The 21,827-nt window shown below is 32.6% G+C and overlaps 2 protein-coding genes across 2 annotated transcripts in view; one reads left to right on the forward strand and one right to left on the reverse strand.

Moving 5' to 3' along the window:
* Positions 1-21,827, reverse strand: part of LOC139097260 (monocarboxylate transporter 1-like) — a 203,102-nt gene that overhangs the window by 10,807 nt on the left and 170,468 nt on the right. The gene's annotated exons all lie outside the window — the stretch shown is intronic.
* neur (E3 ubiquitin-protein ligase neur) overlaps positions 9,321-21,827 on the forward strand; it is a 41,028-nt gene continuing 28,521 nt past the window's right edge. The window contains exon 1 of the mRNA XM_070649051.1: positions 9,321-9,419. Within this exon, the coding sequence (XP_070505152.1) occupies positions 9,323-9,419 (97 nt within the window). The 5' untranslated portion in view covers positions 9,321-9,322. The remainder of the gene's footprint in view (positions 9,420-21,827) is intronic.

Genomic DNA, 21,827 nt, shown 5'->3' on the forward strand with positions numbered 1-21,827 from the left:
TTTGAATTTTTTAAATCATTCTCAGAATCGTTTTCCTACACAATTTTTGTGGAAAATTAGAAAGTTGTCGATATTAAATGAAATGCTTGTTATAAGAACAGGCAAAGAGTATGCGTTCATGGTACAGAAGGGCCACTACGGATCCTTAAAGTGGTATCTTTGCCTGTTAGGGTTAGTAAGCATAGCTAGTTAATGTCTAGATTTAGAACTGACATTTTCAATTTGACTTGTTCAAATATTTACGACAATGAAACTAAGTCTTGGAAGGAGACTGTTGATAGAGATTGTGTGGAACTTGAGATTGACAATTGGCAAAGGGCAGTCAGGGAAAGATCCAGTTGGAGACGTCAAATGAGAGAGACTAATCTCATCCATAAATCACAGCTGATCTGTATGGCCACAAAAGATATTCACAAAATCATTCCCGATCGGCACAAGTGTTTCATGACAGGCAAATTACGGCCACATCTTCCTTGATGAATTTATGCAATCTGGATTGAACCAGTGCAAGTAAATTTTCGAAGCTTGACAGTGTTCATCAAAATTTTCGAAATTGGATTCCAAATGACAATTCTTTAAGTAGTTATTAGTTAACATGAAATTGTCACTTTACTTCCAATAATTTGTTCTGATCAGAGACTTATGCTTCATTAGCATCATTTCTATATACATATTCAATTTCTTACTTGAATCTGACTGAAAAAAAATAATCTAAATTCACAGGCTGTGAGTCACAGTAAATGAGAAATTCCTTCCAAATATAAATCACGTACTACAACCCAGTCATTACATCTTTAACTCATTTCTATTTCCTCATTTTGTATTAACATTTAGAATTGAAATCCCAAAAAATCCCTCATTTTTTATAATATAATGAAAAAGTAAATCAAAATTAATAGGAAACACAACGGAGATTAGAGTGAACGCGAGAAGTGATAATTAACGAGACGTAAAATTCTCAAGCATGGATAAAAATAACTTCCATCCCTGCTTCCATCATCATTTTTTTTACTTCCTTAACTTTTTTTCCCTTCTCATCTCATGCCTGAGAACAAGAAAATGTAAATATTTATTTTGTTGCCGCTTAATGGATTTTGTCGATAGATTTTCATTTTTCATTTTCACATTGAGACTGTTTAAAGAGAGTGAAAATAAGGAAAAATGGGATAACAAAGACGTAATATACTGAGCAAAAGGGTTTCTTTTTATGAATGAACAAGACAATAGGATGGAAATGAATAAGAAGAAAAATGTTTCTTTTATAATTTACTTGATGGGGAAAAAATTCATGAAAATGATAATGTTGGGTATTGGAATAATTTTGTCAGAATTATTTGAAGTTAAATAATCCAATTTAAAGATGGTTGATAGGAGATTTAGTAACAATTATTAGAATCTTATTAGAATCATTCGTTCAGTTTAGTTTGGGGCAGAGTTTAAAATTGTTTGCTCTGTAAAAACCGACGAAACAAGAATTAGTAATAAAATGGACCTAGTTAAGCATTTAAATAAAGCATGTTAGAATCCTACATACTTATAAACTGAGCAAAATGATAAAGACTTTTCCGAGAAACTTCAATAAATCAAATTCAATCCATAAAGATGACATTGACCCAGAGCGACATAAATGAAGAAGGATTAGCCACGAAACGAAAAGGGTTTCGTTAAAGCTAATTTTGAACAATAAATGGAAGCTGTTTCCATAAGGCATGAAAGAGTGTTGACGGATCCTTCTTCTTTTGTGTTACTTGAGATGATATATTTTGAATTAAAGATATTAATAAGGTGATTGATTAGGTTATCATGATTAACTATGACAATTACTTCTGCAAGTTCCTTCTGTTCCAGAACAGACAAAAAGTACGTCCATGAATTTCCTCGCAAAATTTAGTACGCTTATTTAGATGAGTGTGCTAATTATCTTTTAGGGATAAATGCTTGATTACTGTTGAAATTTCATACCTTTAAATCCTTCAAGAAATCAACAAAAACCCGCACAAATTCATCATAAGTTCATTTGAATCAAATTATATAATATCAAAATTAAATCGGAAAGTGGTTTGTAATTAAATTAAGTTCTCCAAGTACAAAGATAATGTTTTCAGAATAGACTCTCGAGAAATATAAGTTTTGCCCAAAGGCTGAAATTTTTTCTGTTATTTCTGTGAATTTATTTTTATGGAAATTTCTACTTATCTTATCTCATTAATTATTTATATTGAATCTATTCAATTGACATTTTTTATGAGTTGAGGAAGTTCTTTGTTTTTGGGAATATGAATAGAAATTTTGAGAAATTTGCTTTGAAGTCAGTTCTATTTTTAAGTCAGACATTGAGGTTATTTTGAGATTCAAGAATTTTAATCAGTTAAATTGAATTTAGTCTAATTCAACGGTGGATAACCTGTGTGTTCAGTCAAAATTGGTTGGAAATGCTATAAACCATATGTCGTGTGTGTTTTGGTTGTATTTGCCGGGAAGAAAAGGGTGCTCATCACTGGCTTAATTAATTCATAAATAGATTTAACAGTACTCAAATGGACAAAAGGGCGTGCAACTAAAAATATCTCTATTTCCCCAAATATCACCCAAACTGTTGATCCAGCATGCAACCACGAAGTTCCACAAATGCCTACTCAACATGTCAAATCATATAAAGTAACCCCATCAATAAAATTCACAGCATAAACTTCCGCAAATCTCTTTATTTTCCCACAAAAAACATCCAAAAGACTAAGGCAAAAAAGACTTAAAGTCCTGCCATTTGCTACATACTACTACGTAGGTGGATAAAGAGCAAACGATGATAAATAGTGCAAAATTATTCCGATGAGTTATCGTGCCGAAACTTAACATTTATCTTTTTCACTGCTTCTGCTGTTTTACTGCTGTGTTATGAAATATTGATGTTTTCACATCTTATTTTTTTGGAGCTATCATAATAATCCTTTTTATGTAGTCGGGATAAAACCCAGAGACTGCACATATGTGACAACCAAAAATTCCCATGCTGTCTGTTCATGAACTGTATAAAGTGAGAAAAAAGTGAGAAAACAAAACAAAAAAACCAGAAAAATTTTATATTTTTCTTCCTGCACTTTTTTATTGTTGGCGTTTCGTTCCTAAGAATATCATCTGTTCCCACAGAACAATGGACAAAAGATAAGGTAGAAAAAAAAAGTGAAACATTTTTGTTATTCACAAGGTACTCAAATTGCAAACATTTGTTACTGATTCTTTATACTTTTTACTTTTTCGCAAGCAAAGACAAAAAAAAGCAGCATAGAATGCAGCACAGATGAGCAACAATAATAAAAATTGTCTGGGAAAGCCCAGGTAAGTGCAATAAATGTGCAACATTTTGCTTGCCAACATCGAAATTTTGGAACACAAAAAATATTTTATTTTTATTATTTTATTTTGCATCCATAAATCACCATGTGTGTAGTTTATAACTTTCTCATTGTTATGCAAATTATCCGAAATATGTAGACGTATCTCCTACTAGCAATCTAGAGCCATTAAAATAAAAATCTCATCAACCTCAATGATATTCTCTTTTTTTTAAAGAAACTTAGTCATAAAATGAGTCATCTGAAAAAGTTTGAAAAGGAATGAAGACGAATGCTGGAGAAGTAGTTAAAAATGGTAGTAAATATTGCTGAAATTAGGTTTATTTCAAGGCTCAGACACTCAATCAAAATTGTAATTTTTTACAATTTTTACAATTTTTTCATACAAAAATTGCGAAATTGTGAAAATTGTACAATTTTTACAATTTTCACAATTTTTTCCATACGAATTGTAAAAATTATACAATTTCCACAATTTTTTCATACAAAACTGACAAAATTGTACAATTTTCAAATTAACATAAACTGGTTTGAAAGATTTTCATATTTGGGAAATGTAGGTGAAAAATTGATTTTTCAAGGGGTTTTCATCTTTTTATAAGATAATTTAGGTGAATTTTGCCTTTTCCGAGGATTTTTCATTTTAATTTTAGAAAAATAAGGCAAAATTTGGCTTACACGAGGAATTCTTCACTCCAAATAAGAAAATAGAGACGAAATTCGAATTTTTCGAGAGTTTTTTCATCCTTAATAAGAAAATCAAAGAATAATTTATTTTTTTTAGGGATTTTTTTAGGAAACCGAGGTGAAATTCGGTTTTTCTGAGGGGTAGTTTACCCCAAATATAGAAACCGAGGCAAAATTCGGCTTTTCTGATGGATAATTTACACCAAATATAGAAACCGAGGCAAAATTCGGAAATTTTAAGGAGTAATTTACACCAAATATAGAAACCGAGGCGAAATTCGGCTTTTCTGATGGGTAATTTACACCAAATATAGAAACCGAGGCAAAATTCGGCAATTCTGATGGGTAATTTACACCAAATATAGAAACCGAGGCAAAATTATGCTTTTCTGATGGGTAATTTACCCCAAATATAGAAACCGAGGCGAAATTCGGCTTTTCTGATGGATAATTTACACCAAATATAGAAACCGAGGCAAAATTATGCTTTTCTGATGGGTAATTTACCCCAAATATAGAAACCGAGGCAAAATTCGGCTTTTCTGAGGCATTTTTTACCCTTAATAAGAAAACCGAGGTGAAATTCCGTTTTTCCGTTGAAGTTTTTATCCTAGTTTAAGAAAATTATTGCAAAAAATAGCAATTTACGAGATATTTTTCCCATTTTATAAGTAAAACAGTAAAAAATTTCACATTTCGCCAATGAATTATGCATAAAAACATGATTTTTCAAGAAATTCAGTTAAAATAAACATTTTTCACCTTTTCCATGTTTTTATAAAGCTGTGAAAACTATGATTTTCATTTATTAATTGGATTACTAAATTTCTTAGTTTCTTGATATTTACACCAAAAAATTGTGAAAATTGTAAAAATTGTACAATTTTTTCATACAAAAATTGCGAAATTGTGAAAATTGTACAATTTTTACAATTTTCACAATTTTTTCCATACGAATTGTAAAAATTGTACAATTTTCACAATTTTTTGTTGAGTGTCTGAGCCTTGGTTTATTTGAGGATGTAGAAAGGTTTATGGATTGAAATCTCTTTTAATAGCCGAAAAACCAGAGGAAAATGATCGTGATTTTCAGCTCGTGCCTGGAGCTTGATTTTGAGTCTTTTATGGGTTAAATAATGGTGTTGAAGACAGCTTCAGATCTATTCCCTGACCAATCACAGCAGTTATCACAATAGCAAATTATCCTTATGGTATTCCTGAGTCTTGATTTCGACGATTTTTTAAGATCGAGACATAAACTGAAATTGGGACCGGTATGAGATAGAGAACAGAAACGATACCCAGACCGAGATCAAGCCCGGACCGTGACTAAAATTCTCAATACCGAGACTGGAAAGAAGAACACTTAATTTAACTCAGTGCAGGCCCAAGATTCTCCTAAACTTAAATTTCACTAGAATAAGCAATAAGCACAACTTCCAACTTCTTAATAATCTTACACCGAATAAATTTAAATCAATCCTCAATCAACAAATCATAAATTAAGCAAATCGGATATGAATTACTTAAATATTTAGCATAAAATCTTCTGACTTCTTCATTTCTCTTTTCGTCACTAACTTTAAAGATGAAGAAGTAAAAATTTTTACAGGCTTAAAAGTTCCCAAGGCAAGAATTTAATTTTTTTGCAGCTTCTTTCTTTGAAAATAATCTGCATAATTTAGCATCCAACATCTCATCTGATTCTTTTTAATGCTGACATTTTTGTCTTGAGAATCACATTCCCATCCCTTCTTTATTTATTTCTCGTGCTTCTTACATCATTTTATCGTTTTAAATGTTCACTTTTATGGCATTCCACATTTCATGTATGTTGATTCCATCTCACTCACTTTAATTTGGATGTGATAAATGTTCGCGTTTAAGGCTGTGATTTCATCATCATCTGTTTAACTTTTGAGTATCAAAGCTATCGGATGTAGTTGATGTGATGATATTTATCTTGGGAAGTTAGAAGAAGTGTTAACAAATTGAGCTTAAAGCGCTTTGGATATAGTTGAGGATTGGTTTTTATTCTGATAAATGTTATGTTTGTAGGTTTGGATACTTTTCATCGCTAAATGCTGAACTTAATAAATTAGTGACTTTGCAGCATAATTTACTTGAAAATCAAACAGTTCAAAAATGACCGAAAATCTGGACCCAGACCAGTGTTACTCTGACATCAAGCCAGATTCAATGACATCCGACCTCAAGCCAAAGTCAACTCGATCTGGTGCTGAAATATTCAACCATTTCTACTTCTTATGCTTACCGGGATAGTCATTAGAATGAACCGTCACCGACAAGACGTGAGGATGTCTTGACACCAACAAACCGGCTGTTTTTACCTCATTTTTTATGACTAAAAATGAAATTTGTCACATTGTGCTGTTTGGAAATGAGACATGAGACAGCACAATATGACATAAAGTTGATTGTATGTCCAGTTTTGAGGTGAACTGTCCCAAAGTTGTTCAAACAAATTGAATTTTTGTAGAATGACTAAACATGCTTGTCATCTCAGTCAATTCTGATCTCATCAAGTAACACATTGTAATTATATGAAGCTTCTATAGCCATAGCTTCCTTTATTACATCGCTCGGTAAGCATAAATCTAATTTAGCATAAAAAATCAACGTCCAGCCTACTATTCCATATATTTATGAGTAATCCCACAGACAAAAAGCCTCAACAAACTTCAACATCTTCATGGTCACATTTGAATGAAGAATTACGCGCTAAAAAAGGATGAGACTTTGATGACTCTGATCAAAAGTATTAAATTACAAATTAATTATATTCAAACGATTGATTTAACCAGCGATATATGGACACATCTACAACAACGAAAGCGAGTGAAAGAACTTGTAAAGCTAATCATATCGCATTACATAAAGGACAATAATGCCGAAAATAAATAGACATGACTGTGTTGTCTTGTGTGATAAATTTATGTAAATTTTATTCATATGAATATTGAATTGGATAGAATGAGATACAAATAGACATAAATATTTGTTAATGGCTATTAACTCAATCGCCCACAACAATTATTTATTTATTATCAATGTTAATATGCCACAAGTCATTGCCACATATGAATGAAATTTGATTCTAGTAATTTGGAAGTGACAAATATGGTAATAAGATTGAAAGACAGTGCGAGATTATTGTATGCTGAATTAAAAGTTGTTTGCTTATGTAAAATCCCATAAGATGATGTCAGACGAGGCTTATGATATTTACAATTTAAAAAGGAATTTTATGCGAATGTGAATGGAACCAAAAAATACACAAAAAAGAAATTCTTGTTCGCTTTATTTTGTATTTTTAGAAGCTATTACATAAAACCCGTTTTCATCTCTTCTCATTTCACTTAATTTGATTCTTGTGCTATGCTTAGAACCCGCAATCATCAGTGTGCTTCGCTGTTTTTTTTGTTTTGTTTTCAGCATATGAGCCATGAGAATGAAAAGAAAAATTTCTATTATTTCATTTCGCAACACTCTTTCATTATCGTAACAATTTCATTCTCTTTCACTTTGCGTTCTTTCTTTTTTATGATTTTTTATGGGAGTTATGATTCAGTAATGTAGCATTTGGTTTGGAACTTCATAAATTTGATTTTATTATGTGAACAGTGAGCTTTTGTTGTAGCTAAGTTAAGCTAAGATACTACGGTTGAACTATTCCTGGTTAATTCATTTATGAAATGTAGAACACATTTCAGGAGGGCATAGGATGTAAAAATGGCCGAGAATCTGACCTTGGACCATCGTGACTCTAGTAACAAGTCAAATTCGATGAAATCCGACCTCAGGCCAGATTCAAGTAGAAATAAGGCCACATTTTCGACCATTTCTAAGCAGTGTCTATTCTGGAATTCATTCAAATTCATCACCATCAATAGTTAATATAAATTACTAATTATTCGGACAATATGAATTATTCCGGACTGTAACGTCGGCAACATATACAATCTCGGAGGCACAAGGCGTAGATTTGGCCAAAAATCTGAATCAAAGTCAGCATTACTCGAGACCTAAACCAGATTCGATGAAATCCGGCCTCAGGCCGAGTCAGGTAGACCTAGTGTTGAATTTTAAACCATTTCTATGATTTTCCATGAATATAATGTGATTTGCTAATCTGAAAAATTTAAAAAAAGGTTTTGAGTGTCCATAACATAATACTTTGCATCTTAACTATACCAAAAATTAAGACTCAGAGAATCCTCTAAAAATCAGGTCAATGTCTTGATTATTCAAAAACTCACTTTTAAGAATCAAATTTCAGACCTTATCTAGATCAGCAAGTGTCTTTATTAATTTACAACTCTTTAATCTTCATAAACCAATCTTTCATTATTATGAGAATATTTAAACAGATTTTTGTGATAAGACTTGAGTCATAAATAACAAGTCGAATGTGAATCATCCCAATAAACATCTTTAAGAATGTTGTGAATGAATCTATTAGTTTCATTCAAAAAAATATGAAAATAAATCCGATAGTATTATATTTATCTTAATTCCAAAATTTACACACATCATAAAAATATAGCCAATAAGATTCAGCAGTTTAATTCATAAACAACAGAAACAAATTCATAAGCACAAACAAGTTGTATTAAGCATAACATAATTTATAAACATTTCCTATCATATTCATCGCGAGACTGTATGTGAGCTCTATTCATGTATTCTTATAGCTTAATATTTTAGTGTCTGAATTAAAACAGATTTGCTCTGTTTGGCAGTCTTAATCAGTTTATTGAGTTGAGTGTTGGATAAAGCGGTCAGAACAAAGGATTGAGTTAGACAGTTTAGTGAATTTTGGACTAGGAAGTCATGTAATGATTCTGATGCTTTTTTAGAGGATCTAAAAAATGCGCTGTAGACATAACACATAATTAGAGTCTAATTTACTAGCTTTATAGTGTTCATTATTGTAACTTTATTCAGTCATTCCAAAATTTCTTCTATACACAAAATTTTTCTTATTCTTTGCTCAAATCTCGGCTCGCGAGTAAGTAGCATTCGTGTCGTATTGATCGATAGTAGAATAAAGTTAAGAATAAGGGAAAAATAAATAGAAAATTCATATATTGGTTGATTAATGACACACAAACAATAACGACGAAGTGTAAAAAGGCACAAAAAAAAGTGTTGAATTTTTTGTATTTACTGTGACAATAATTCATAGAAAATCGAGTGACTGTTTGTTTAAAATCACACAAAAAAATATAAAAATAAACATTTAATTTATGAATGAGAGAATGGAAGGTTTTGACAGCTCATCGCGTTCACAGCGTAATGTAATGATAAGATATCAACGGAATCGATCATCCAATTGTCAAAAAAGAACCAGAAACGGTGAGTTGAATGTAGATAATTAATATTATTCCATCCCATTGTGACATCAAATACTGGAAATTGAATTAAATGCCTTGAAAATTTTTCAATTACATTGGTCTTTTATTGCTACATCTCCATGGTGTTTCCATGTCCCCATAGTATATTTAATTAAATTTTCATCGAAAAAATTATCTTCGTTCTATTAAAAATCGACAAAATGGCGAATATTGCTGGCTATAAACATTAAAGGTTGATAGATCATTTACCTTTGGGTCATGTTGGGCTCTAAACAACAATAAAATAAAATTCGCAATATTTTTGGACGAGAAAGTTTTTTTACGTAGAACATAAAAAATAAGACAAGAATGGAACTAGAAAGAAAAGAGAAAAATCAACGAGGCAACAATAAACTTCTAAAAAAAATACCTTTTTTTCGCATAGTGTTTTGAATTGATTGAGATTATGAGATGGAGGTACGCACTTTGTCAGTAAAACAGGTCGAAATTTTAACATTTGAAATCGTGAGTCTATGATTAAGTTCATCATGATATATGATGTGATGTTGGGGTCGTGAGAAAGCAGTTGGGATTCCGAAATTGGCATTTTGCAATTTAATCACAATAGTTGGATTGCATCTAGCATTTTAAATTCAGTCAGATGTAAAACAGAGCCTGAGAGAAGATGAGATCTGGGACTGATCCAAGGGGAGTCTTTTGATGATTCGAGTTCCTTAACATTTTCATAAATTTAGTATGAAACTTTCCGACAGAGAAATTGAATAAAAATTGGTATCCAGACCAGTGGTGGGCATACTGTGCGCCACAACACACTAGAGTATTGTGCGATTTCGTGGCTTACCTACATAGTATGCCATAGCACAAAAAGATTGTATGCAGAGTTTCCTGAAGTCCCGGTCTCGACTGTCGAGAGACTGTCAGAGAAGTCGCGGTCTCTACATCGTGAACCCTTAGTTGCATACCACTAAACTAGACCAAAAAGTTATAAATTTCCATAAAAGATATAAATTTTTCCTAAAATGATCAAAAAATACGCTGTTTTTGCGTACCATCCAGAACTTAAATTCAATTATTTTGGCCATTTTTCTTCTGTATGTTTCCAAAATCCATTGAAAGGCACAAAAGAGTAAAAAGATTCATCATTACTACCATCCGAATTATCGTCATCTAATAATTTTATTTTCATAGTCTCAGAAATATCGATGAGAATTCCCTTAAAACTTCTCATTTTTCTAGCTACATATTTACTCAAGAAGAGTAATTTTGGAATTAAAAAAAGTAAAAGGAGAGACATGATGCTGAAGGTAATGATGATGAACAAATAAGAGAAGAAAACAAAGAATTTAGAAAAAAGTGAAGAAAAAAAGACACAAAGAAGAAATTGTTAAGAGATGCCTGTCGTGCGTAAGAATGTTAGTAGGCAAATGGGAATAGTTACACAATGATGGATACTGATACAGAATTTTCTATGGCATTAAGTCAATTTTGGATTGAAATTATGGTCCCAAAGAGCAAAACTCGGCTACTTCATCAAAAATCCGGCTACAGGGCAGTGTGGGTCTGACTTGAAGCTGGGTTCTGTTTAAATCTGAAACCATGTCAGATTCACGTCGGTCTGGTACTGGATTTTGGGTCGATTAGCCGACTTGTGCCATTTTAGAGTAAAAACTGCATTTGATTTAATACAAATGCTCCAATTAGCGATATTCTTGCTTGATTCTAGCTTCCCAGATCCAGGTTCTACTAGTAAAATCCAAAATTAGACTATCCTCTACCTCCACATACTTAAAATTCATCAAGTGACAAAACTTCCAAAAAAGTCTCCCATTTGAAACAACAAAATGCGTATTAAAAGGAACAAATTTGTTCCAGTGATCAAATACACAATGGGATTAATTCAACCAATACATGAAAATATGGAACACAATGAACATTTTGGGATGCAGGCACTGTGACTGAATGGAAATATTTGTTTTGTGCAAAATGTTAAGAATTTGAAAAATGTCTTAAGGAATTCTTTAATTTTTTAAAAAAATCTCAAAAATTTATTTAAGAATCTTACATAAAAGTTTTGGGGATCCTTAATAGATTTGCACAACATCAACCCGACTCAGGCAAAAATCTTTAAATTTCCAAAAACCCGCAATCTTAAATTTTACGATTATTACAAGATACAGCGACGTAAAAGCCTACCTCCGTCCAAAAATATAATCTAAGTGAAAAAGCACTCAACTGGATGTAAGTCGACGTACGCTCATCGTTTAGCGTAATTTATCTGACATCCTAACGAATCCCCTCTCCATTTTGGCTTCCCTTTGATGCTTGTTACTTTGAAAGGCTTTTTTAAAAATTTATTATAAATTAGAATGGTCGATAAAAATTGTAAAGGAGAAAGAAATCGGAAGTGGATGGGATGCAACCAAAAAAAAGCCTTTCCTTCCTTCTTATCGACTATATTCATCCTTTATCTGATGAACACGGTTACAATTGTTAGAAAAAAGGAAGAAATATCGATTTATAATGATCAAAAAATATCCTTTTTTTGTGACTATACAAATAAAGAGGATGTTCTATATGAGTAGCTTAATCCGCTTGGTTCATTATTTTATTATTTATTCACAATGACTTTAATACGATTGACCCATCAAGGGACTTCTTGGAGGTACAGATTGATTTCTATTGTGAAACTGCTGTAGGTAAATTGGGTGGGTTGAGATGATCTACAAGCTGTTGAATGAAGTGACAGGAAGGAAATTCCTCAAAATTTAGAAATTTTGTGACATCGACAATCATATTTCAACTTACATCCCCGAGCAACACAAATGAAAAAGCCATATGAACACAAAAATAAGGCAGATTCCATTTCAGAGGCTTAGCGGATCCTTAAATGCTCAGTGGTTGAGCATTCTTCATTTTTGTCGCTTGATATCCTTAACAATGCTTTGATAAATACAAATTAATATGAGAAAGTGACACAATTTCACCCATCAATCAACAGACATTAATCAGGTCAATACTTGTTGACTGTTTTCAAGCAATAACTTCTAATATTCTATTGACAGTCCAATTATTAGTTGTTTTTTACCATTCAGCTATCGCATATTTTATCCAAAAAAGGTATAAGCCACATAAAACCAGTAGATGCAGGAAGCTCTGCAAGAAATTTTAATGATCTGATTGCTAATGTCCAAATTGTGGAATTAACATGAGTGGGATGATGGAGAGTGGAGAATAATTAGCATAAAATAAATAAGCAAAAGAAGTAAAAAAAATTGTTTTGATAAAGCCGCAGATTTCTTGCGATATCTCTTTCAATGCTTCCCTTATAAGGCTTAGATTTTGCTTATCTCGTTTCATATAAATTTTGTCATCTTATTCTTCTTTTGTGGACATTTATGTAAATGTTTAATAAATATTTTACTTATTGTTTTTTAGAGAGTGGAAGATGGTTTATGTTGGAAAGTATGCGGATGGTCATTGAGGCAAAGCATTAGTCACCTTTTTTGCTTGATTTTAGGGTTTGACGAAGTTTCGGTTTCGATGAATTTTGAAGACCAAGACTGAGACTACCAAGGGTATTCTTCATAGCTCGAATTCGATTCAGATTTCGTAATGAAGTCGAGTCGATTTTTCTATGCAAAATCTGGGAGGTCTACTTTGAAGTCTATATTCTTTAAAGTCTCGGTCTATACAAATTTCGAGACTGAGACCAAGACTTCCCAGACGATCTCGAGAAAAAGGTAGCTTGATTATTGATTTTGGAGTGATAGTGAGTTGATAACAAGCTTTAGGGACATGAAGCAAGCGTAGAAAGGATTTGAGAGGGTATATTACAGTCAATTATAGATTCAAATTATAATTAATATAGCGCATAGCCAGATGAATCAGTTGTTTTGCCATCCAAACCAATAAATGGGATTCTATGTCTGAAAAACTACTCTAAGTGACTCAAACAACTAAAGATTATTAAACTGAGGTCAATTATTTCCAGTTTTTGACTCATATCACATACCATCCTCATCTTATCAAACTTCATGACATAAATTCATAAAATATCATAAAACATTCTAAGAACTTCAATGATATTTTAAGAATCTGCTAAATTCTGTTTAATTTACTAAGACTGTAATCACAAAAAGCTATTATTCTTTATGAAAATGCCTTAAAATGATATTAAAAAAAAGTCTTCTTTATCTGCAAATGTATATCATGTGCTGCGAGCTACAAAATGCCTTACGATTACCTAAGTGAGGCTTTATTATGTGAAGCTATTAGAATTTATTGTGGCAAAAATATTCTACGGATGAAGCTAGAATTCCTTAGAATTTACGTAAACACGTGAAAAAGAATAAATTTTTGTAGAAATAACAAAAAAAATTGTTGTAGGAAGAAATAAGAATTCTAGACCAAGGCATACCGTTTACCTGAGAAGTTTTTGTAAGAAAATTTGATTTTTTTTAATTGTTCATACAAGACAGATGTGCACATTGTGCATGGTTGTGCACCTTTTTTTACCTAACATTAAATGGTTGAATGAGGAACACTGACTGTGCTGAGTCAAAAAAAGATTTTCATTGTGGCTAACTTGCTCGTCATTATCAACATGCCAGAGCTCTACCTTGCTCCTCAGGACTTCAACTTTTTGTGTTCCTCATACAGACACAAAAAAATAATATTATTTCTGTTCCTTTATAACCTGCACAGGACTTCTTCTTATTTAATTTAATAAAAAAGTCGACTCAGGCAGAGGATGAAAAAATAATAAAAGTTTAATTTATGATAGTCAGGATAAAGATGACAACAACAAAAATAAGGAGACACATGAGACAAATAACATGACCCATTTCTATCGCTTTTTAAGAATCATGATCACTTTGAATTACGAAAAGGTAATCTTTTTTTTGCCAAAATAAATTTTAATTTACTCTGTTCCCTGTTGTGCTATAACTTCATGATGGCTATACATGGATGTGAAAATGAAATATAATGAAAAATTGGTTGTAGAATTTTCTGTGGGAAATTTTAAATGAAATTTTCGTACAAATGACAAGGAAATGAGAATAACTGCAATGTTGTAGCTTATTTTATGGTTGTTAGGTTTGACAGATGTGGAAATTTTGAATAATTTATAACAATTTTGGGGGATATTTGCCATATTTTTATATTTAGCATTAACAAGGTAACAAGGATCCAGTTGGGATCCACTGAGGTCAGTAACGTATTATAATGTTGGTTTATTGGAGGTCAAACCAAGAATTTAGGTCTCCTTAATGTCAATATCCAATTATATGAGAATCTGTGGTCTTTTATAATAACTATGATCACCAGCTCTGTGCTATGCCACTAACTAAAGCAATGTTGTCGAAATCAGGTTCCAAACTGTATACCGCGTATACACATTGGTGTGCTGTAGAACAAGGTTAGTTGTACCCTGACCTACCAGTATACCGTAAAACAAGGTTAGTTGTGCCCCGACACACTAGTATGCCGTAGAACAAGGCTAGGTGTGGACTAACCTGAACACCTTATATATTGGTGTGTCCTATAAAATTTTGGTTATAAAATGGTGTGCCGTGGTCAAAAAATTTAGACAACACTTGACTAGAGGACTAAAAGTGGCTCACAATCTCCAGATACTCAGTTCTAATCATCTCGTGACATAAATTATTAAAATCCTAAATGGATTTAATCTAAATTGCCAATCCCCACTGAAATATGCATTATAATTGCTCAATTTCAATCAAATTTCCATTAAAATGACTTTTTTTTATCCAGTTCCAAAACTTCTTCTTTCGATTTTTAATTTCCAAAAAATTATCTCTACGTTCCCATGAAGTTGACGGAAGATACCAAAAAAACACCTTTTTTCCATTCGTTTCATTAATTTTTATCATCATCATAACAGAGAGTTCACATTCAGACATTATTTTGGTCAGAACAGTTGAAAATCACCTGCTACATGATGTTTTTTCTGTTCCTTCTTATACTCAAAACAATAATGATCAGCTGCTTAATATTTAATGTTTCTTCTTCTTTTTCTCAACATCACAATGCACTGTTTTGTGTCTGTCTCCTCTGTTGCTGGTACCCCTATCGTTTTATGAATATATATACTGTCTTTATAATGTGCAAGATGTGCATTCGAAGCAAATTTGAGGAACAGCAAATTTGAAAAAAATATTTCATTTATTTTTAAAAATGCTGAATAGCCAAAAAAGTGCATGTTCATTTCTACAAATTTTAGGAAGGTACAAAAAAATTTATTTTATTTCAAATCCATTGTATTTAATACAAAACACGAAGGAGTGAGTCTTGTATATGTGCAAGCCTGAAGAAAAGGTTCAACATATTCTATTGTTGCAAAAAGTTTTAATTTCAAATATACATTAACATCTAAATGAATTTATATCAACCTAAATTTCAATTTTTTATGTTTTGTGAGTTTTAGAACTGAGTATTCATTTGTGATGCTGTAAGGTATCATGGTGATGATTGTAATTATAATTAATGGAACTGCTTTTTTAGCATATGGGATTTATTTTTGGAAAAACTTTGTGATTATGAGCTAGTTTCTGAGGAACACAAAGAGGGAGTAAGTGAACTGTATAAATGAAAAAGGCTCTGTCATACCTGCCATATGGCTTCAATGGAAGAAGTTCATACAATTGTCTCCATGGCAAAGAAATTTTCATTTGTGTTGATCGGAGTTGTTATAATTTTGCAAACTTTTTAATGATCTCAGAGTTAAGGATTAACGAGATTGAGACTAATACTACAAAGATGAAGAATTCTCATGCAGTCTAGATATATTAGCTGATATATTAGCCTGGTAAAGTCCCGGTTTCAATCAAGCCTTGGTCTCAATCAAGCCTTGGTCTCAATCAAGCCTCGGTCTCGATCAAGTCCCGGTTTCGATCAAGCCTCGGTCTCAATCAAGTCCCGGTTTCGATCAAGCTTCGGTCGAAGATACCCCAGTCAGACTCCATTCAGAAACGTTTCGAGACAATGTCCATTGACTTCTTACTAGCTCTTAAAAACCTTACATCCTAATATGGGATTTTATCAGAGCTCGAAGTCGAGTCGGATTGACTCGATGTCGACTTGATTTGATTTGAGTCGATTTCAAATGTGTCGACTTTAAGCTCTGCATTTTATTAAAGCATTCAAACATTTTAAATGTTGGACATCCTTAATAAAATGTTCAACAGGCTTTGAAAGTTTCAATTTAAATCAATAATTTAACATCCAGATCGGATTTCGAATAGACACAAGTACCTATTTTGGATATATTGATGAAATTTGATATCTTCCTATCGATAATCACCCTGCGGATGTACAAATGTTTATGCATATAAATAATAAAGCATTCATGAAATTGGAAATTGGCTAGGAACGATAATCTTCTGTCATGTACATATTTTAAGAAAATAAAATAGCACAGACACATGTTTATCATCGGATATAAAATGTATAATTATATACCCTGCATAAGAAGCAACTTCATAAACAAAATATACAGGTGGTATACATTGTTGTCAAACATCAGACCTTCTTCAGTCATCAGAACAGCAAAAATTTAATAAAGAGGAAATAGAATGCGAAAGATTTTATTGCCAAAAAGGGAAAATAAGTAAGGGGACGCAATGTTTCCTTTCATCCATCCATCTAAACTTTTCATTATAAATTCAACTTTTGTCGACATCAACATCCAAAGGTCACCTCCAAAATTGTTCTCGAAGGTACGCAAAAAATGCAAAAAAAAAGAAAAATTAATTAAGAAATTTTCATTTGCCTTAAATCTTCCCTAAGTGATTGTTAATGGATTCTCTTATACAATTTTTATTGCTGTGCTTATTTTCCATCTCATTTCTCATTCCATTCGTGGATATTCCATAAAGTGACAAAATAAGTTTGAATAACGATGAAAAAAAGGCTAACAGCTTAAAATAAATGAAGATGATCCTGTTAGAACAACATTTCCAGTTAATTTTCGTGCCATAAAAAAAGAGAAGGAAGAGATGTAATAGTCTAAAAGTTGGAGCATACTTTACGAACATAAATTGGATTGTGGCACCCTTCTTATTGTCTTTTTCATCATGAAATGAATTTATATAAAGGAAATAGAATTTTTTTATCACTATAAAAATGGGATATTTTGTAGGTTGACATAAAAAAGTTTGTTTTTTTGGAACTGTTGATGGTTTGGGAATGTGAAATTTTGAGGACGCATTTTGAACTTTGATTAGATTTGACTATTTTTTCCGTAAGGCACACGGCGAAGATTTACAACAGATAAATCTGGCACTGACCCTTACCCAGATTGGATGAAATCCAGCCTCATGCCAGAGTCAAATCAACTTGGATTTTTAAGGACATCTCTATAACAAGCACTAAGCTAAAGATGACTAAGATATCCTAGCAGGCAAGGAATGTGCTCTCAAGAGCAGAATAAGCTCTCGAAAGCATGTCTTGTGCCTATCAGCAGAGGTTACTCGTTAGTAGTACAAAAGTCAACCGCGCAAGCGAAGTTTTTACATAAAATTGTTACAGTACAGACTTCACACGTTACTCTACGAGTTGCTATAGTTTCAGCCCAAATGTTAGACAGTCAGCTCTATGAATGTTCTCCCATCTTCACTTATTACTCCGCGGCAGAGCCCCCGATTGCTCCATTTCCACCAAACTTCAAAGAAATTATGAGTTAATCAGCCTAAATGAACCCCTATAAACACCCAACCTTCAAAATTTGCGTGCTGTCTAAAAATAGTAACACACGAACTTCCTTCTCATACATATGTTCGAAAATCATACGGTCTCCTAAATCGTACTACCTCATAAAATTAAAGCTTTGTGAGCTTCTCGCAAATATCTACATTTAAATTACATCACATTCATTTCGATGCCTTTTTTGCCTCAGTTTTCCACATCCACTTTTTTTCTGCATTTCCATTTTTATTTTTATTTGCCATCTCGCACCACACGTATTTCACATGAAAAGGAGAGAATTTAATTTTTTTTTTTTTATTTTTCTCATAAAATTTTTCACTCCTTTTGTGCCATTCGCACATATTCTTGTTATCTCTATTCAGCAATTTAATTAGATTTGGATGAAAGAAAATTTGGTTGAAATCACATTTTTAGACGTCATATTCTTTTAAGACGACAATGTCAATTGTTGAGCATGTATATGTGAGTTTAGAGGATTACTAATGTGGATTATTATGCGGGTTTGAGATTATAATTCGCGTGTGTGGTAAGCATTTGGAATCAGGAAGTAGGAAAAGATAGAGCTTGTTTTAGGCGACATCCAAGGGAGGTCATGGATCACAATTGATCTAGACCGACAGCGAAGTAAGTAAGTAAATTACCTTTTCAAAAGATTTGTCCAAATTGGAGGCTTTCAGTCAAAAAACGCAGGTCTGCAGTCTTGAACAAACGATAAAGTACAGCTAAAACCTGCAGGTCTTCGCATTTAAAAGACAGCAAATGCTGACCTGCAGTTCTTGACAGAACCCTGGCTTTTAATGCAATTTTGAACAGAATTGATGGGATTCAAAGGTTTTCAGCATATTGGGGACATATTTTGGTTGAATACCCAAACTAACACAAATCAGTACAACCTAAGTTCCTCCAATTTCCTCAAATTCCTCTAATCTCCCAAAATTTCTCCAATCTCCATCAAATTCATAGCAAACTTGACGAGCTGCTTTCCTATTACAAATATGCGTTGAAATCATTAGCATAAACATTTTTCATGAAGCCTAAATGTGAATGAGGTGGAATATTTAATGAAAAACTGACTACCCGCATGTAATATTAGAGTTTAAGCATGTTTTCAACTTTCTTAAGCATACAATAAGTTTATGGATAAAAGGGAACGCAATAGAAGCTTTTCGTGAATTTAATTTTCCTCCCCACTGAGTGTGGATGTGCTGAGACATAGGAAAATTCTTTGTAAAAAGAAGTAGGCAGGATGTGGCGGGATGAATCTTTACTGTTTTTATTTACTTGATACGACTGTAAATAAATTGATTTAAAATTCAGTGAACATACAACACATCATGCTGCACGTTACTTTAAGAATCTTAACAAAAAAAGCCTTCTTATTCCAATTTCAGAGCTGATATTAAGCTCAATGTATCGATTATATAGGGAATAAACATAAAAAATCCAAACAAATAAAAGGGAATCAAAATTGATTTTGAAATTGACATGAAGCATTATTTTTAGATACATATGAGCAACAGAGTGGAAAGGAAATGTCATGAATAATAAAATAAGCTCAAATGTTGGGAATGGGATGGGATTAGAACAGATTTTCATCCTTTTTTAATAAATCATGTTCTGTTGTTTTGATATTTTTTTATGGTTTTTTGATAATGAAAATTGGAGCATTTTGTGGATGTCACATTGAGGTGGCTTGTCCGAACGACATGACGAAATGGAAGCCGTCTTCTTGTGGATACCATATGATGTGGCGACTCCGTGGCGAAACCTTCATCGTTTGTACCGATCGGGTTCCATTTGATGTTGATAAAAGAGATTTGCGGAGCCTTCTTCACATGTGTCGCCAAGGATAAGACACTCCAATGTATGTTCTTCCCATACAAGTGCAGTAAGTGCAGTCCTGTATATTTGGAGTGTCAGGCTCATGTGTGTCACCAAAAATAGAGGTTATATAAAAAGTAGCGGATACGATCAAGTGAGCCTGGTTTTATGGTTTTAGTCCACTTTGCGTAGTCACGACGCTAAAGTCCTCAACATCCAAAATGCCAGAAATTCTAAAAGGATAGATCTGCTTTTAGGCGTTATCTCCGCGAGGCAATAGACCTACTTGGATCCCCTCCAAGGAAGTAAGAAGTAAGTAAGTCCACTCAGCATCCAATGTTCTCTCGAATTTGAAATTCAAATTCAATCACAAACTTGCAAGTTACTTAAAGTTTTTCAAAAAATCTTGGCCTTACTCTCAACATTGAGAATCACTAAAGTAAAATTCCAGCATGCAATTTCCTTTAACTTGCAAACTCAAACAGAATAATTTTTTTTTCAGAAATTCACTCAAAAACCGATTTAAAGCATAAAAACTGCAAGACGTGATGCTCATGAATTTTACATTGAATTCTTTCACTCAAAAAGAAGGAAGTTGAAATTTTTTTATTATTTGTTTTACATGATCATTACGGATTCTCATCCCATCCGTTTGGTGGATAAAGGAAGAACAACAGAAAAAAGCTGAAAAATTTTCCACAATTCTGACTCACTTAACGATGCATTGTTGGAACAAAACTTTGTATTGCAAAATTCTTTGCCATGGATCTTGTTGGTTTTAAAACAATTGAGCAAGAAAATGCTTCCTTTTTGATTTCTGTTGTAAAACTTTATGCTGTATCAGAGTGTGCCTTTGACGAAGACTTTTTTTTTATTTCCGTTTTTGTGGATTTAAAAGATTTTCTTTTCCTCATCTTTTGTCGGGGAGGGATTTCCTTAAACCATAGGAAAAGGAATATCATGTAGAATTTCCAGAAGAAAAAGTAATTTTTTTTTTTTCTGAAAGCAATTTTTCTAGTTTGTGGATTTGCAACAAGATGAGGAGAGGAACTAGAAATTTTCTTGTGCTTTCTTCTTTTCATTTTCTTGACTTTAAGTATAAGACAATAAAAAAAAAATATTTTTTCAGCATTTTGTGGTTGTGACTTGCTTATATAACTGGACATTTGGACATCAAGCAGATGTCTGTTGCTTATTCTTTAACATAACTGTAAATGGAATTTAATGTTCAAATTTTATTTTAAATTCTTCAGAATCAGGTGTTGCCATCAATTTGATGTGTAACATCATGCTGGCGTATGTACTTTAGTTGATGCTTGCTTGGCTTTTGCAAATTATATCTGCATTCTTGCGGAAGATGACAATCTGTAGAAGGTGGACTAGCAAGCAGCCAAACCCAGATTTTGTTAACTCTGACTTGTCATGTACCTGTGACAAAACCACCACAACTGCTGCTTTGTGACTTCAGAAAATCAAAAAACGTCAACGCAGCAAAAGACACAAAATCAACCACAAACATTCCATCACGCAACATTATTTTACCAATTATCGATTGACAAAGTTGATTCGGTGAACATCAAAAATGCGTCAAAACCACAAAGAATTCTGAAATGACTCTACAATTGTCATCTATCGGTATCAAGAAAGGGACATAAAGTTAAATTATGAATGGAAACTTTCTTATCCCGAGTGATACAATTTTGTGGATTCTGATCAGGGAATCAATTTTTGGGAATCAAGCTACACTCAAGAGGCAGAATGTGACTAATAGTATTTTGAAGGCGATACCAGTCGCCACCGTCAGTGAGTGCCGTCAGATGATTGGGCGTCATAACAGCACCCTGTCGAGCACAATGTACAG

The sequence above is a fragment of the Chironomus tepperi genome, unplaced genomic scaffold (assembly GCF_022539635.2).
Source record: "Chironomus tepperi strain 1889 unplaced genomic scaffold, CSIRO-AGI_Ctep_v1 contig_418, whole genome shotgun sequence".
NCBI lineage: Eukaryota > Metazoa > Arthropoda > Insecta > Diptera > Chironomidae > Chironomus > Chironomus tepperi.